This window comes from Mustela lutreola, chromosome 13, assembly GCF_030435805.1.
Source record: "Mustela lutreola isolate mMusLut2 chromosome 13, mMusLut2.pri, whole genome shotgun sequence".
In the NCBI taxonomy this organism is placed as follows: Eukaryota; Metazoa; Chordata; class Mammalia; order Carnivora; family Mustelidae; genus Mustela; species Mustela lutreola.
In genome coordinates, this window is record NC_081302.1 from 86,214,747 (window position 1) to 86,233,581 (window position 18,835).

The 18,835-nt window shown below is 38.1% G+C and overlaps 2 protein-coding genes and 1 pseudogene across 3 annotated transcripts in view; 1 reads left to right on the forward strand and 2 right to left on the reverse strand.

The window, feature by feature from the left end:
* Positions 1-11,640, forward strand: part of PSPC1 (paraspeckle component 1) — a 104,949-nt gene extending 93,309 nt beyond the window's left edge. For both annotated transcript variants that reach the window (XM_059144158.1, XM_059144159.1), the window contains one exon: positions 11,538-11,640. The gene's annotated coding sequence lies outside the window, so the exon portion shown is untranslated. The remainder of the gene's footprint in view (positions 1-11,537) is intronic.
* On the reverse strand, positions 8,724-8,846 carry LOC131814256 (U4 spliceosomal RNA; annotated as a pseudogene).
* A 2,551-nt stretch (positions 11,641-14,191) lies between the features above and the next one.
* The window catches only part of MPHOSPH8 (M-phase phosphoprotein 8), a 61,297-nt gene continuing 56,653 nt past the window's right edge, over positions 14,192-18,835 (reverse strand). Inside the window, exon 14 of the mRNA XM_059144157.1 lies at positions 14,192-18,610. Coding sequence (XP_059000140.1) covers positions 18,569-18,610 — 42 coding nt within the window. The 3' untranslated portion in view covers positions 14,192-18,568. The remainder of the gene's footprint in view (positions 18,611-18,835) is intronic.

The window sequence follows — 18,835 nt, forward strand, 5'->3', positions numbered from 1 at the left end:
GGAGGTTGTTCAAGTAAATGCACATGTGAGAGGGAGAGAGATCCATTGTTTTTACATCTGTTGCTTGGTCATTATTAGTTATGTTATATGGATCTTTTTTGGCCGGTGATTAATGTATGTTCTCTCCCTCCCTCCCACCCCCCACCCACCACTTCTCCTCTTTATATGCTCTAAAGTATGTATTTGGGCATGTATGTGGATATATATAGAGGATAAAATTTCTACCAGTTCAATTGGTCACTGGGTATGTATATTTTTAAAGGGTTTTTTTTTTTTATGTTCCCTATCCTAACTAAAGACAATGAGAATTTAACTTTATTCCCTGCAGTCCCCAACCAAATGCATAAAGTCAGTAAAGATCAGAAATTAATAAAAACTGATGGGACTGTTGCAGGTAATAGGTAGAAGTTTTAGAATAGAAATTCTATGATTGAACTTGGAAGAGCTTTAAAGTCTAAAGCTGGCTAATAAGAATTCTGGGAATTAGAGGGGCACCTGGGTGGCTCAGTGGATTAAAGCCTCTGCCTTCAGCTCAGGTCATGATCCCAGGGTCCCGGGATGGAGTCCCACATCTGGCTTTCTGCTCAGCAGGGAGCCTGCTTCCCCCTCTCTCTCTGCCTGCCTCTCTGCCTACTTGTGATCTCTCTCTGTCTGTCAAATAAATAAATAAATAAATCTTTAAAAAAAAAATTCTGGGAATTAGAGACCTAAAGTCTTATGCTTTAAATACTAGATTACATTAAGTGTTGCCTGTTTAATTAAAACTATTAATGTCTTTAAGAGAGTTATCAATAGATCAGATTTTTAAAAAAAGGTTTATTTAGAGGGAGAGTGAGAGAGTGGTGTGGGGTGGGGGGAAGTAAGGGCAGAAGGGGCGAGAGAATCTCGGGCAGATACCTTGCTGAACATGGAACCCAATATGGGGCTTAATCTCACAACCCTGGAATCATGACCCGAGCCCAAACCGAGAGTTGGATGAGCCACCCAGGTGCCCAGTATGTTAGATTTTTTAAAAAGACATGGTGAACATTAACAGTTTGCCTTGTGAGCGATATTATAGTGAATATAATAATGGCTTTTTTTGTGTGATAGAGAAGGGGAGGAGGGCATTAGACTTGAATTCGGAAATTTTTCACTTAAAAAAAATTTCTACGATTCTCCAGTGATGGGAATGGGCATAAAGTTGTGGTGCTCAGGGCGCCTGGGTGGCTCAGTGGTTAAGCCGCTGCCTTCGGCTCAGGTCATGATCTCAGGGTCCTGGGATCGAGTCCCGCATCGGGCTCTCTGCTCAGCAGGGAGCCTGCTTCCTCCTCTCTCTCTCTCTGTCTGCCTCTCTGCCTACTTGTGATTTCTCTCTGTCAAATAAATAAATAAAATCTTAAAAAAAAAAAAAAAAAGTTGTGGTGCTCAAATACTTAATTTGGATTTCATTTCTTGAGTGTCAAAAATAGAAGAACCATAAACTTTTCTAGAAGAATTCCCATCTTTGGTGTTCATACTACAATAGCACTTTGAATTTTAGATCTTGTATTATTTTGAAGTACTAGAGGGAGGTAGATATGTCATTCATAAACCAAAAAGGATGGAGGCTCTACACTGTATTTTAGATTAGCTCAGCTAGAATTAATAAAAAAAATGCAAAGACACTTGTATACATTCCCTAGGAACTGTGGATTTTATTCAGTGAATTATTATGTATGTTTGAAGACTTTATAGCAAGATGAAATGATTTTCTTAATTAAAAAATTATATCTTCATATAGTAACTTTAAACAGTTATGTATATTGTTTGCTCAAGGACTTGAATGAGCAGTTTGCTGTTCGCAGAACTGAAATCTTGGTCAGAAGTCATTTATTCCACCATTTGTCATAATCGTGAAGTGTTCTCTCTCCAAGGTATGACTGGAGGATAAACATTATTTTGTTTCACCACATATTGTAGTTATTAGACTTATTAAGAAATATTTATGGAGCACATCCTGTAGCAGTACTAGGACTATTCTGACTGACTCTTCTAATAAAACCGAGGGAATACAGCTGGGCTAGGGAAACAGATGTGTCCATTTTAGCTAGGATGGTCAGGGGAGGTGTCTCTGAGGAGATGCTTGAGCTGAATGATCCCTGAATAATCAGAAGGAAGGGATTTGCAGTGTTGGAGGTGTTGAAGGTGAACCCAGTTCAAACTGAGTTTATCATTTATAGCACGGAGTAGGAAAATGTCTCTTGTGGCGGGCCTTAAGTGAACAAGGCAAGGGTGTTGCTTAACCCTTTTTTCCCCCCTTAATTGCCACCCCCATGGCCCTCATGATATTTTTTGACTCCCTCATGAAATTTTAACTCAGCTGTTTATGAACTATAAATATATCTGTTATATCTATGCTTTTATACATTAAAAGAAATTTTTGCCTTTCCCTACTCCTACCTTCAACTAATTTTCTCCCACTTGGGGGCAGAACTGTCCCATTGAGAAGCAGGATGTACACCAGTGTATGCCCTAGTAAATAGTTGAGATTTTTTTTTTTTTTTTTTTTTTTAAGATTTTATTTATCAGAGAGAGAGGCAGAAGCGGAGAGAGAAGCAGGCTCCCTGCCAACCAAGGAGCTGGATTTGGGACTCAATCCCAGGACCCTGGAATCATGGCCTGAGCCCAAGGCAGCAGCTTAACCGACTGAGCCACCAAGAGATTTTTTTCTTGATGAGATACCATCATGAAGGCTTGTGCCAGGTAGTGACATGATCTAGTTTATGTATTAGAAAAGAATTTTAGCAGGCACCTGGGTGGCTCAGTGGGTTAAGCCTCTGCCTTTGGCTCAGGTCATGATTTCAGGGTCCTGGGATCGAGTCCTGCATCAGTCTCTGCTCAGCAGGGGGCCTGCTTCCCTCTCTCTCTCTCTTCCCTCTGCCTCTCTGCCTACTTGTGATCTCTCTCTGTCAAATAAACAAAAATCTTTTTAAAAAATTTTTAAAATAAAAGAAAAGTATTTTAGCTACTCATGGAGACTTGACTGAAAGAGAACCAGAATAAAAAGCAGGCAAGCCAATTAGACCAGTAAGGAGAGGTGAAAGGTTACCGTGGCTTGGTCTTTAAAGATTATTGATAATATAAACAGATAAGAGTAGAGAGAGCTAAAGAAGGGTGAGAGAATAAATGGGTGTAGCATTAATGGTCATAAAGTATGTCTACATGTGATGTTGATGAAAGCTTGGGGACCAGTGTGCCCTCCAAGTTACAAACCCACTGAAATGAAAGAAGGAAATGACCCTTGGGAAATGAGAAACTTGTCTGGTTTTTAACCTTGTTATCATTTGAAATTTATTTTTCAGTAGAATATCACACATAATTTAGAATGGTCAGAACTCCGTATTTTTTTTTTTTTTTTAGAACTCCATATTTATTTTAACTTTATTTTTGCTTTTTTTGTTTTTTCTCAATAGGAATGTGCCCCCCTATTTTGTGCCTTCCATTCCAGAATTTTTATGGGGAAGTCTCTTTAAAAGCCTGCTTATTCTTTTGTATTCTGCTACAGTAGTGGTGTTATTAGTATGTGAACATTTTCATTTAAAATTTCTTTTAGAATTAAATGATTCTTACATAACAGACAATTCTTGGGCCCTCTGACTTATGAGGGGTAGACCGTAAATTCTCTAAGGCAAAAGGACTCACACCGCAGGTGCTTACTGCAGTTTGTTGAATCAGGAGGCTGTTTTTCCAAGTTCATATTGGAAGTGATTAGCAGAACCCAAATGAGGTTTTATGTCACACAGTTTTGTCTCAAAATTGAGTGTAATGAATGCAAAATTACTGGAAATGTTTAACAAACTCTGGTGGTGACTGAAAATGGGAAATAGCATAAGTAGCATTAATGGTTTTAAAAAGGAACTGTAGGGGGGCCCCTGAGTGGCTCAGTCAGTTTAAGCATCTTCCTTCAGCTCAGATGGTGATCTCAGGGTCCTGGGATCGAGAGCCCTACATCTAGCTCCCTACTTGGTGGGGAGTCCGCTTTTCCCTCTGGCTCTCCCCATTGCTTGTGCTGGCTCTTTCTCTCTCAAATTAATTAATTAAAAAAATAAAAAGGATGGCAGAGAGTTCTGAGGTTCACACCATTTAGATCCTGCAGCTCCTTGCCACGGGAAGGCCTGAAGTCCTCTTGGGCTCTGATGAGACACAGTGCAGTGCATCTGGAGCTTTTGCTGATTGGGACTATGTTGCATTTACAAATGATGTGAAGGTGTAAAACATTTGAGGATTGAGATTTATGAATTTTTTTTAATGCTTTGTTTTTGTGTTTTCTGTTGTTTCTACAACCTAATTTCTCAAATCTAGTGGTAATCAAACAGGAAATTTTGCACATTTTTAAAAATGTGACCAAAAATTTTTAAAAGATTTTATTTATCCATTTATTTAGAGAATGTGCATGGGTAGGGGCATGGGTAGAGGGAGAGGAAGAGAATCTCCAGCAGACTCTGCGCTGATCCTGACACAGAGCTCAATCCTAGGACTCTGACATCATGACCTGAGCTGAAACCAAGAGTCAGAGGCTCAACCCACTGAGCCCCACAGAGACCAAAATATTTAACTCTTCTGTTTTTAGACTTTTCAATCCCTTTTTTAGAACATATGTTGGCATTTTGTATCCAGGACAAAATATTTTCATCACTGATTTAGTTTAGCACCTGTTTTCTACCCTATATTTAAATAAATGTAAATAGATAAAACAGATAGTTCAGATTATACTCGCACGACGTTTAATTTCTCCCTGATATAACATTTCATATTATTTACTGCATTTGAACACATGCAGTGGATTCTTTTTAAAAAATTTTTTTTACTATATATATATATGTATTTTTTTTTTAATTTCTTAAATTAACATATAATGTATTATTTGTTTCAGGGATATAGGTCTGTGATTTATCAGTCTTGCACAACACCTGGCATGCACCACAACACATATTTCCCCAGTGTCCATCACCTGGCCACCCCATCTCTCCCACCCCCTTCACTCCAGCAATCCTCAGTTTGTTTCCTAAGATTAAGAGTCTTATGGTTTGTCTCCCTCTCTGGTTTCATCCTGTTTCATTTTTTCTTCTCTTCCCCTATGATCCTCTGCCTTGTTTCTTAAATTCCACATATCAGTGAGATCATTTGATAATTATCTTTCTCTGATTCACTTATTTCGCTTTTCGTAATACCCTCTAGTTCCATCCATGTCATTGCAAATGGCAAGATTCCTTTTTTTTTTTTTTTTGATGGCTGAGTAATATTCCATTGTATATGTACACCACATCTTCTTTGTCCGTTTACCTGTCAGTAGACATCTGGGCTCTTTCCATAGTTTGGCTGTTGTAGACATTTGGGGTACAGGTACCCCTTTGGATCACTACTTTTGTATCTTTGGGGTAAATACCCAGTAATGCAATTTCTGGGTTGTATGGTAGCTCTGTTTTCAAGTTTCTGAGGAACCTCCATACTGTGTTCTAGAGTGGCTGCACCAGCTTGCATTCCCACCAGCAGTGTAAGAAGTTCACCTTTCTCCATGCAGTGGATTCTGCAAGAAGTGTTTTTTTTAAGTTGATTCATTCATTCATCAAAGTAGGGTAACAGTAGTTGTTATTTTAATGTGCTTAAGTATATGGTGAAAAGTAAACTGCATTTCCACTGCTTTTTTCATTATGTATAAACACGATTGATACATTGGATACGTTGAACTTGGAAAAACAGCCTCCTCACTGATTCAACAAACTGCAGTAAGCACCTGTGGTGTGAGTTCTTTTGCCTTAGAGAATTCACAGTCTACCCCTTATAAGTCAGAGGGCCCCAAGAATTGTCTGTTAGGTAAGAATCATTTAATTCTAAAAACAGGCCTGGGACCTTGAAGTTGACTTAGTTATAACTTTTCTTAGAAGTCATTAGTTATGTATGATATAAGTCATTAATTTGTACTTCATTAGATTTCATATGAGTGTTTGACCTTTGGAGAAAAACAGACAGTATGTGCATGTGTGTATTTATATGTACATCATATATATCAGTAAACTTTTCCTGAAAAACCTGGTTGTCCTCAATAAAGCTGAAAAACCTAAATCTTTATTTTTTCTTTAGTATTTCCTAGATTTCAGTGTTATTTAATAGTATTTATAAATGATTCTTACCTATTTACTCAAACGAGACCTTATTTTATGTACTTAAAAATTTCTTAATTTTGAGTTGATCTTTCTCTGATTCTTGAATCCAAAAAAACTTAAAATCCTGGGGTGCCTGTCTGACTCTGGAATAGGTGATTCTTGAACTCAGGGTCCTGAGTTTGAGCCCCACGGTGGGTGTAGAGCTGACTTAAATAATCTTGGGAAAAAATTAACCTTACAATCCTGCTTTTTAAAAATTTGGAATAGCCTGTCACTTAAATTTGTGAGTTTGGTTTGGTTTGACAGCCTCATTTTTCATAAACCAGGGGCTCCTGTCCAGTCAGTACATCCTGTATCAGAGCAACCTCTGTATTATTTTGGTCACCACAGATTAGTTTTGCATTGTTTTTGAAAAATATAAATGGAATCATAGAATGTATACTCTTTGCCTCTCGCTTCTTTCATTCAACATAGTGTTTTTGAGATTCATCTGTGTTGTTGCATATCAGCAGTTGGTTCTCTCTTATTGCTGCATAGTGTACCACTAAATGAATATGCAACATTTTTTTTCCAGTATCCTATTGATGTATTCTTGGGGTCGATTCCAATTTAGGGTTATTATGATTAAGCTGCTATGAACATTCTTGTACAAGTCATTCACACATTTCATTTTCCTTGGGGAAAATATCTGGGAGTGGGATTGTTGTCTATAGGGATAGGGGAGGGGATGTGTATGTTTCTCAGAAACTGCCAAACAATTTTCCAAAATGTGTGTCCTACTTTATACTCCCATGAGCAGTGTACCTGATTTCTGTTTTGCCTCTGCATCCTTCCTAGCACTCAGTATTGTCAAGTTATGTTTGTTTTAGCTGTTGCAGTGAGTATGTAGAGGTGTGTCGTTATGGTTTTTAATACACATTTCCCTAGTAATTTTTCATACACTCTGTGGATATTCGAATAGCTTTTTTTTTTTTTTTTTTTTTTTTTTAAAGATTTTATTTATTTATTTGACACAGAGAGAACACAAGTAGGCAGAGAGGCAGGCAGAGAGAGAGAGAGGAGGAAGCAGGCTCCCTGCTGAGCAGAGAGCCCGATGCGGGACTCGATCCCAGGACCCTGAGATCATGACCTGAGCCGAAGGCAGCGGCTTAACCACTGAGCCACCCAGGCGCCCCTCGAATAGCTTTTTATGTGAAGTATATTTGTGTTTCAAACCCTCCTTGCTAGTCCTTTGGAGAGCCCCAGTGGATGCCTGAGCTGTGGATAGTACCAAACCTTATAAATATGTTTTTTTCTTGCGTGTACATAAATACGATAAACTTTAATTTATAAATTAGGCACAGGAGGAGATTAGTAGCAATAACTAATTAATAGAACAATTATAACAGTATACAGTAATAAAAGTTATATGAGTGTGGTGACTCTCAAAATGTCTTACTGTTCTGTTACCTTTCTGGTGACGTGCCAATGTGATAAAATGTGATGAAGTGAGGTAAACAATGTAGGTATGGTAAAGTAGCATTAGGCTTTTATTGACCTTCTGACAAAACATCAGAAGAGGATCTCTTGCCTCTGGACGACCGCTGACTGGGTAACTGAAACTACAGAAGGTGAAACCATGGGTAAGGGGGGAACAACCATCACTAACTAGGTTGTGTGGTTTCATTGCTAGCCGTTGTAAAACTTACTTATCTGTGTATAACCTATTGATGTAAAAAAACATGGGTATCTTGATTAGAATTTTGGAAAACCAGATGTTGGGAATGCAGAATAGATTGTTCATGTTATGGACTTTTGCTTTTTGTAAAATATCAGCTAGAAAATAGAAATTATGTAATTGAGCATTTATTATGATGTCTGGCATGCTAATGTGGGTAGAAGATACATGGGTTTGATTGAAAAAATCGAAGCCCACTTTGCTGTATTTAACTGACAGTTTGTTTTAAAGATTTTATTTATTTGAGAGAGAGAGCACAAGTCGGGGAAGAGTAGAGGGAGAGAGACAAACAGACTCCACACTGAGCACAGAGCCCAATTCAGGGCTTGATTCCACAACCCTGATATCATAACCCGAGCTGAAATCAAGAGTCAGACACCCAACAGACTGATCCACCCAGGTGCCCCTTATTGCCTATTTTTAATCCAAAAGAGGTGAAGACTTAAAATGTTGAAATTTTTTTAATGTTTTTCTAACTTCCAACTAACTGTTCAGTTAACTGGAAATGTAATGTTACATTGTCTTCAGTTGAAAATGTATTACATCGGGGCGCCTGGGTGGCTCAGTGGGTTAAGCCGCTGCCTTCGGCTCAGGTCATGATCTCAGGGTCCTGGGATCGAGTCCCGCATCGGGCTCTCTGCTCAGCAGGGAGCCTGCTTCCTCCTCTCTCTCTCTCTGCCTGCCTCTCTGCCTACTTGTAATCTCTGTCAAATAAATAAATAAATCTTTAAAAAAAAAAAAAAAAAAAAAAGAAAATGTATTACATCAAAAAGGATGAACTTGTAGTATTTCCATTGTTTTAGAGATCTGCTTTCATGGGTGTTTATGCATTTCCTTGGGAGATGATGACGTTGAGTTTTTGGCCTAATTTCTTTGGATATATTATTCACTTAATTAGACACTATTTCCTTATACTCTTTGAAGATGTATTTTAATTTTTCAATTAGCAATAATCGCGCCTCGGATAAACCTCATTGGCTACGATACTGCCACTGCGCAAAGCTGAAGATGTATTTTAATTTTTTAAAGATTTATTTTAGAGCAAGAGAGCATGTGCTTTCACAAGCCTGGGGAAGGGCAGAGGCAGAGGGGGAGGGAGAGAATGCTCAAGGAGGCTTCCCACTGAGAGAGCAGCCTCATGCAGGGCTCCATCCCAGGACCCTGAGATCATGACCTGAGCTGAAATCAAGAGCTGGATGCCTAACTGACTGAGTCACCCAGGCGCCCCAAGGATATATTCTTTGTTGCTTAAAGAGAATCTTTAGTTAACATTGAAATAAAATTACTTCACTTAGGAGTGTGTTACGTATTTTCACTGTTGTGAATTCCCTGTAATAATAGTGTTCAGTTTATTGATTTAGCAGTCGGTCTTTGTCCTTGTCATGAAAGCAAAGGATCGTATTAGATTGTGAGCTTTATTCTATATATGTTCTCTCTGATGGTAATGTTTGATAATATGGATATCCTCCCGCCTCCATACCTCAAACTGCAGAACATAAGCTCCTCAGAAGGCAACCCCGCTGCAGAGCATGCCAATAAAAGAACGTGGCTCCTTTATGGTTTGATACCATCGGAATCTACTTCAGAAGAAATCATAACCTTTTACATTGATTTCTGGCAAAGCCTTTTCAACATGAGCCATTGCTAAACTCCTGTTTCATAGATATTTACAATTTATTTTAAACAAATTTTTGTAAATTACTGTAAAACTAATTTGAACACCTTTATAGAGTATTTTGAGCCTCCATGCTTGCTTAAGTATCTATATTTTATAAATTTCTTTCTTAGAATGTACTTCTATTGTAATTTATATATTATTATAATTTATTTACTTGTAATTTATATATTGTAATTTACTACATATTATGTAATATAAATTATATGTAATGTAAGGATTGTGTACTCAGTGGAAAAGGATACCTTCTCTAACTCAAAGAGGGGAGAATGTTAGGTGCATTGTTAGTAATTTCTAAGAATGGCCTTCCATATCTTCAATGTTTTGTTCTTTAAGAAAAGTCATTAGAAAATATTGTATGTTTCTGACGTAGGGTATGGTTAGAGTAGTCATTTTTTCACTTTTAACAATTCATGTGTTTTGGCATGGGAAGGTAAAATCAAACATGAACTTGTATTCATTTGACACAGATAGACAGAGGGATCACAAGTAGGCAGAGAGAGAGAAAGGAGGAAGCAGGTTCCCCGCTAAGCAGAGAGCCCGATGTGGGGCTTGATCCCAGGACCCCGGGAACATGACCTGAGTTTTTAACCCACTGAGCCACCCAGGCACCCCAAAATGGACCAATTTCATCCAAAGTGGTATCATAGTCTTGTTACAGTTGTGCTTTAAGATTTCAACTAAGAATTTTTTTTAATGTAATTATTGGCTGGTGTTCCCCACCCCCAGTATTTAGCAGTATCACTTTATAAAGACAGCTGTTCTTCAGCATCAGAAAATAAATGTATCAGCTGTCTTTGTGTATCAACTTTCTAGGACTTTACAGACTTTAAGTCCAAATTAGGAGTACCATGAAATGGATGTTCATGTGCAGTGGCTCACTGTAATTGTTAGTGGTTATGACAGACCAGTGTACCATAAGCCTCGTCACTTCTTTGTAAGACCGCTTTAAACAGAAAGCTAGTGATTTTGAGTATTCATATATTAAGCCACCCTTTTAAAGACTAAATATTGGCAACTAAACTTGGATAATTCTAGAGATTACATTCCTAGGTTTCAATATAGGTAACGAATGCTTTGTAAATTGTGGGTTCACATTTTTGAAAAGTTGAGAAGATAGTATTTGGAATAGTTCAGTTGTACAGTTTGGTTTATGCGTTCCATTCTTGTCTGCGATAACTTTACTAAAGATGGTAAAATTACAGAAGTATAAATATGCACTAAACCAACTTACGAATGCCCTAATGACTTTACTGACAGATACCTAACAAGGATCCTGCGTAGTAGAATGCTGCTTGTGGGTGGAAATATAGAAAAGATAAATTTTTTGGTGGTTTTTGGCATGCCTTATTTGAAAAAATATTAAAGTTTTATAACTGGGACCATGGGTCCCATTGGATTATTTGGAATCCCTTTAAATTACATGTAGGAGTTTGTGTTCATATTTTTTTACGTACAGATTTTGGGGAGGGGACTGTTCATACTCCATCCAATTTTCAGGTGTATTTGAGATCCAAATGGGTTTTGGAAGCAATACTAATTTAGGGTAGTTGTTTCTAGTCTTTGGGGGTCAAGTAAATCTTTTTCTGATGGAATACAGGAAATGTATTTATGTGCCCTGCCCTGGTACAAGCAAGAACAATAAAATGATCCAGATTAGAGTAGGGATCAGGATCCTGTGTAGAATTTTGGATTATAAGATTTCAAGCAGTGGTGTGCTGAGGGATCAACAATGCAGAAAAGACGACCTGCCTATAGAAATAAAAACTAAAGATTTAGCAAAATAGGCTCTTAATATTTTAAAATTATTAGCAGACTTGGGAGACTAAACTTTTAGGATTTAGTGGTGTTTAAGCCAAAACATAAAATTGAACTGAATTTTAAGTCTGTTGATATTCTCCAAGAAAATGAATGCAAAGGAAAATCTTTCCTGAATGAAAATTACTATTAAGAACTTTAATACTTCTGCCATTTTATTGGTTGTGGACACTGGCTAAATTTGACTTTTTTGTATTCCTAGGAGGGTGAAAGAAAACATGGATGACGCTTCCTGAATTTTGGCTTCTAGGATGAATCAAGTTCAGAGACTAGGAACTGCTGGTGTTGTCAGTATTTCCTCTCAGGTTAGTCAGTGTCTGTTAAAACATTGTTCCTTCCTTCTGTTTCCTTAACCATACATACTTCCTGATACTGGCACTGCTGATTTCATGAATATATGTAGTAATGTCCCCATGCTTTGAATTAGTGGAATGTTAGTGAATAGTTTATAGTGGAAGCTGAAACCTCTGCTTCTCTGCCTGTATTAAGGGATCCTCAGGGTCACTGCCCTTCTCTCTGAGCCAAGTTGGAGGCTATTTTTAGCTCCAGGTTGCCCTCATCTTTCCTTGGTTAGTATTTGTCCTCAGATAAAAATGAATTGAGAGTAAAAATGACTTATCAAACAGGTCTTTACTAAGAAAAGAAATTTCCTCTTGGTTTTTAGTAATCCCAAGTCTAAAAGCCTTTAGTTCCTTGGTAAGTGTATAATCTTAAAAATGGTTTAATATCATAAATTCAGATAGATACTAGGGATACTAGTTCCGTATCTTCCTCACTGCTTTCTGCCTTTTGTAAAGGTAACAGTTTTCCTATTATCTTGTTAAGTTAGATAGAAACTTTTATAGGAACATTTACATTGTGACCTTCATGACAGAATTTCCAGTGATGGTGTACGGTCATCCTTATAGATCCACAAAGTATTATTTTAAGGGTATTTCTTTCCTACTTGTAATGATTTACCATCTCTTCTGTTCTTGCTTCTACAAGTGTGGTCCCAGGAACCAGGAGAATCAGCCTTTTGGGTTTTTGGCAGTGCACAATCTCTGAACACAGCTGACCAAATGAATCTGAACGCTCATTTTAACACAATCCCAGGGGATTTGAATGATGCGCATTATGTTGAGAATCACTGATAAGAGAAATTTCACCCTTTTAAGGTATCTGATGCCAGTGCATCATATAAAAATGTGAAAACTCTGTTTTGTGTTCTATTATCCAGCTCTAGAAAATTAACTGTGGGTAATAATTCTCAAAGCTGGTTCCTAGACCATCTAGGAGCTTAAGAATGCACATTCTCAGGTCCAGCTACTGAACAGAAACTTGGGGTTGGGATCCAGCAATGCAGTATTTTATATTTAAAAGACCTCCAGGTAGGGGTGCCAGGCTCGCCCAGTCAGTAGAGCATGTGACTCTTGGTTTCTGGGTCAGGAGTTCAAACCCCACATTGGGTTATAGAGATTACTTTAAAAAATAAGGCAGGGTGGGGATGCCTGGGTGGCTCAGTTGGTTAAGCGGCTGCCTTCGGCTCAGCTCATGATCCCAGGGTCCTGGGATCGAGTCCCACATCAGGTTCCTTGCTTGGCGGGGAGCCTGCTTCTCCCTCTGCTTCTGCCTGCCTCTCTGTCTGCCTGTGCTCGCTCGCTCGCTCTCCTTCGGTCTCTGACAAATAAATAAATAAAATTTAAAAAAAAAAAAAAAAAGGGCAGTGTGGTGCCTGGTGAGTGGCTCAGTCAGTTGAGTGTCCAAATCTTGATCTCAGCTCAGGTCTTGACCTCATGCTCATTGAGTTGGAGCCCTGCATTTTTCATCTTGAAAAAGATGAAAAAATAAAAGCTGTCCACATAAACTGTTTTCTGTTGGAGAGCCACCAACCTAGGGAATTATTAACTAAAAAATTAGATTGCCTTTTGAAATTAGAAAATTACTTTGTAAATCTTCTGTAGACCTTTTGTTGAATTTTCATATTGCTTTATTTGTAAGTCCTTTATTAAGTAAAATTTGAAAAAATAATCTCAAAGTATGTGGGTAAGGGGAAACAAATTTAATGTGCATAGGCTAACTGCACCACAGATCAAAGCTGTGGCATTTATTATGTGGTTATCAGAGAGAGATCTTATAAGCTTGTCAAGTGGATCAGTCATTGGAACTTTAGGATTTGGAAGTTAATTTTGGTAAGAGATGAATAGTATTTATTTAAAATAATTGCTTTTCATTACAGATTTTCTAGTCAATGGAAAAGAAAGTCATTTCAGGAAGATACTTTTATTAAGTTTATAGATGTTAATAAAGTACATAAGTCTTATTAAAAATAGGGTATCCTCGGGTTATCCTTTGATGAAACAGTGGTTCTCATATTTTCAAGGGGCAGCAGAACCCCCTGGAGAACCCCCTGACTCCCTTTGTTAGATCAAAGACTGCAGATCCATCGTGTTTGATTTAGAGGGTCTGAGAGGTCTCATTTCTAACAGCTGGTGTTGCTCTGCTGTGAGGACTGCATTTTCAGAACCACTGCTGGTTGTTTTTTTTTTTTTTTTCCTCAACATTAATGTATTTAACTTTCCAGGCACTTAATCTCTATATGAGCTCACAACAAAATACTAATTACAGAGGTGGATTGCTGAAGAAAATTTTATAAATCCAGCATATTAATTCAGTTCTTGAGTATTTTTTAGGTCTGTTGCTCAGTGACTCTAGCCTGGCAAATTATTTCCTTTGTAACTGAAACTTCTGTGTTTACAATAGAAGATACACAGTAGATACTAATTTCTGTTTGCTAACGATTTTATCTTTTTTTTCAGGTCATTTTGTGGGCGAAGTGCTTTTAAAGACATAGGAGAAACAAGCCAGAAAACAAACTCATTTCATTTGTGAATTTATTACTCCATATAAACAACTTAAGAATGTATGAGTAAACAACTTATGGATGTATGAGTAATCCTAAAATTTGACATTATGCCTCATGGAGTTTTCTTTGGTTAAAATAATCTGGAATAATGCAGACTTCCATTTTCATTCAGGTGTTTTGTTGTTGTTGTTTTTTATTAAGATGTATACCTACCCCTTCATGTGGTCTTGCCATGGAATGTAGTATGGTGTAGTAACCCACAAATACAGAGTAACCAACATACTTCCAATTCCCTATAAATGGGAACCATCAGAGGGATTATTTTTTACCACCCCATGTGGCCTGCAATTTTGGGTTAGTCCCCACGATAAGGAGCTCATCATAGAATTTGGCATTGTTGTGAGAAAGGTCATGTTTTACTAAAGCTATATATTATATTTTTTAGCCCAAAGAAAGCAAAGAATGGCAGATATGAGCAAGGCAGAGTGTGTTGTACAGTAATGGAAAACTACTTCCAAGTTAAACTGATGCCCAGTATTAGGGTTAGGATTCCAGCTGGGGTCCTTGGGAGCTCTGGGTGTTGGCAGAGGACTATTTCCCGATTTTAATTTGGTCCTTATTTGATTGTTTACTCATTGTAATTACAATTTTCTGTCTTACTGGTAACGCTCTTCTGTACTCGGAGGAAGATGGAAGGCTTAGAAATCCCAGATCTGGTCTGAAAGGAGTATTACCTGCAAGTCAGCACTGGTGGGAGGAAAGCAGTGTGGGTTCTAATCAGTGGTTCGCTGCATTTACTTGCCAACCAACTTGGTCGGTAACCAACTTTACGTACTTACCAACTTTACTTACTTACTTACCAACACTTGGACCAATAAAGCTTTAAAAACTTAAAAACAGTTTTAAGGGCTTACATAGTTTTAGGCTATGAAAATTAACTGCATAAAATATTAAGATTTTCCAAATTCTCCAAATTCTTACTTCATAAATCACTTTTTGGCGGTGCTGATGTGTATATCCTCCATTGCCTTTGTCTTTGCTTATCATCCTCCTTGCTTTAAAGACATCAGACTTGCATGGTAAATGCTTTATCAGGTCCCTTCACCATTAATATTCTGGATGCTAAGCCTTTTTCCACCACTAGTATTTTCTTACTTTGAAAGCTACCAGTGTAACACTGAGTCAATTCTAAAAACACCTCAGCTTCAAACTGCAACCTCCTGACATTTCACTAAGACAGGAATGACTTGGAAAGATGATACATGCAAATGACCTCTTCTCAGAGCTAAACCAAACTCCCTAACTGAAGCTGTTCAACATTTGAGTAGTTTGGATACTGGATGCTGCTCTTTGGTACTATTGTGATAAAAAAGCATGTATGGGGCGCCTGGGTGGCTCAGAGGATTAAACCTGTGTCTTCAGCTCAGGTCATCATCTCAGGGTCCTGGGATTGAGCCCCGCATCGGGCTCTCTGCTCAGCAGGGAACCTGCTCCCCCCTCCCCCCCCCCCGCCCCCGCCTGGCTCTCTGCCTACTTGTGATCTCTGTCAAATAAATAAAATCTTTAAAAAAAAAAAAAACAAAACCATGTATAATGTGCTTTCTACTACAACCATACTCATTAGAGTGGACCAGATCTGAATGACAGAACTTAAATTAATTGAATAACCCAGTTATGTTGTCCTTACTGCCATATGCACTGGAGAGGATTGATTGATTTTTTTTTTTTTTTTTTTTTTTAATTTGCGAATGAGCGAGCGAGCAGTGGGTGGGGAGGGTTAGAGGGAGAGGGACAAGAAGACTTACCCACCCTGAGCAGGGAGTCCTGCGTGGGGCTCAAACCCAGGACCTTGAGATCACAACCTGAGCTAAAGGCAGATGCTTAACGAACTGAACCATCCAGGTGCTCCTGATTTATTTTTTTTAAGTTAATATAAAACTGAAATAAAAATGTGTACTATTTGGTTTTCTCTGAGTCTGGCTGAACAATGATGCATCCTAGTTTTGAGGATCTGCTTAATAAGATTGCCCATGGCCTAATATAAAGCTCAGTTACATATTCTGTATCATATATGCTTTCTAAGAAGACTGCTTTGGTTTTGACCTGTAGTACTAAGCAAATCTGTAAATCATCTGGTAAGGTGCTGCTTGAGAAATGGCTTGTTTTCTAGAGAAACCATGGCTCACACTTTGTACAAATTTTATTTAAATGTCAAAGTAACAGCATTATCAGTATCTGATGGAATTAGCTGCCTAGTCAGAGAACCAGCAAGAAACCACTCAAGTGCGAGTCTCTAAACAATTCAAGTCTTCTCCATCCTTAAGAAACCAGACCGTTCAGAGTGGACAGGTATGGTTTTCATTTGGCTATAGAGAAGGTATAGTTTAGAACAAAAGGTATTAAATTCTGTGGCTCTATTTTCTATTCCTAGTAGATATAACTGTTTACATAACTTACTGCCACATCTGGCATAAATAAAACTGGTAGAAGTTGAGATGGACAACTCAAAGGTTGTGTTACCTCAAATAACTCACACTTTTGTCTTCCTTCTCTGACCCTGCTTCTGTCAAAATAACTTGCTGAGTTATTTCCTTCATGTTAACACGTTTTTGATTTTTGAAGATTTTATTTATTTAATAAAATTAAAGATTTTTATTTATTTGACAGATCGTGAGAGAAGGGAACAGAAGCAGGCTTCCTTCCCACAGAGCAGAGCAGGGAGCCTGATGTGGGCTCAGTCATGACCTGAGCCCAAGGCAGATGCTTAATAACTGAGCCACCCAGGTGCCCCTGTTGTTTTTTTTTAAGATTTTATTTATTTGGCAGAGAGATCACAAGTAGGCAGAGAGAGGGAGAGGGGAAGAAGCGGCTCCCCGTGGAGCAAAGAGCCTGATGCGGGGCTCGATCCCAGGACCCTAGCTAGGATCATGACCTGAGCTGAAGGCAGAGGCTTTAATCCACTGAGCCACCCAGGTGCCCCGGTTTTTTTGTTTTTTAATCCTTGCTGACTTCCCAGCTTTCATACTTCTGAACCTAAACTTCTAAGGAAATTATTCATCAGATTTCCCACTTGATTTCTAGCCTGGCCTACCCTCTTGGATTAACTTGCCTCTTGTAAAGAGTAAGATAATACTATCTTAAGCAGGATTTTGAGACAGAAATTTTCTTTAAAAATGCATTTCTCCCTGACTGTTCGTGACCCACACCACTAACTCAAATCTCACAACTTTTTTCCTAGAAAGCTGTGAAGTCAGATACAGTGCTAGTCATACATGACTCAATGTAGATGAAAACAATTCCAATCCCAGCTGTCATTTAGCTAAAAAATTACACATTAGTATCCCCCTGGTTTTGAAGTCCTGAGACTCGATATACAAAGAAAATGGACCAACATTTGGTGTTTTATTGAGAACATTGTAGGAAAAGGCAGTACGTAAAGTAAAAAATGGCTCTCTGAAATGTCTATACAATGTATGTGGTCTACTGTATGACATTCTGAAAATTTTTCATTAAAATCATAAAACCAATCATGAACTAAATAATTTTATAATCTCCAAGTGCAGACTTTTTAGTTAGCCAAATACTTCTTAAGCGACTATGAAAGACCTGTGGGGAATCTCTAGAAGCAGTAACTCTTCACATGAGGCACAGTATGGCCAATAAGCCTTGGCTGGCCTTCCCGGTGTTCCCAATAAGGGCACAGGATCTGGCTTTTGAAGATTACTTGACAAATGAAAGAACAAGGATAAAAATCCACAAGTTCTATGTTCTTTAGGCCCACAGTGTCCTGGCTTACATATATTTTTTCTTTCTTTTTTTTTTCCCCCTGTATCTTAGATTCTGATTTATTATCTTTTCAAAGAATAAAGGGTAACGGCAGATACACAAAGTTGTCACCTCCCATTCAGGATCTGTGGAAACTGCATATCACAAAAAACTCAGACCTCTTCCCTCGAATCTGCCTACCAAGTTAGAAAGTCATCCTCTACGGGCAGCAAATTGATACCTTATTTAGTGCTTCAGGGACTTGAAGATCACATCCACACTTAATTGTTTTTAATGCAGAAACTCACCAGGGCTAGTAGAAAATTTCAAGTTAGAAAAAAAGACTTGATTTTCTTAAATAATCCTCCCATGTACCTTTCCACATTGTGGAAAAACTGAACTATGCAGTCTGGAGACATCAAAATTTCAGAACACTGGCACAAATACTTACATCTATATTTTATAATATATTAGAACCACCATGTCCTGTGTTAGAGCCTGTAACAGATAACAGGCCTGAAACTGCAAGAGGTTTACAGATGAAACTTCAATTCTAGAGGTGTTAGCTGTGCCAGAGTTCCAAAATAGGCCTGGAAATCACTCCATCCCAACTCTCCGTTCCGTCACTGCAGCTGTACTCTGTATGCACCTATTAGCAGTTTAACCTTTTGAAAGAAAACAGGCATAATTATCAGTACATATACCTCTGTCAAGTTCCTCTTTCTTCAAAGAGGGAAAAAGCACACAACCAAGATCTGTCTTATTTGGCAATGTTCTCAAATTGGTTATCAATTCAGAGTGTTAGGTTACCACTTTTAATAAAAAATCCAAGTGCTTATAACTGGATTTTTAGATTATAATAATAAATAACTGTACTATTTGTTACATAG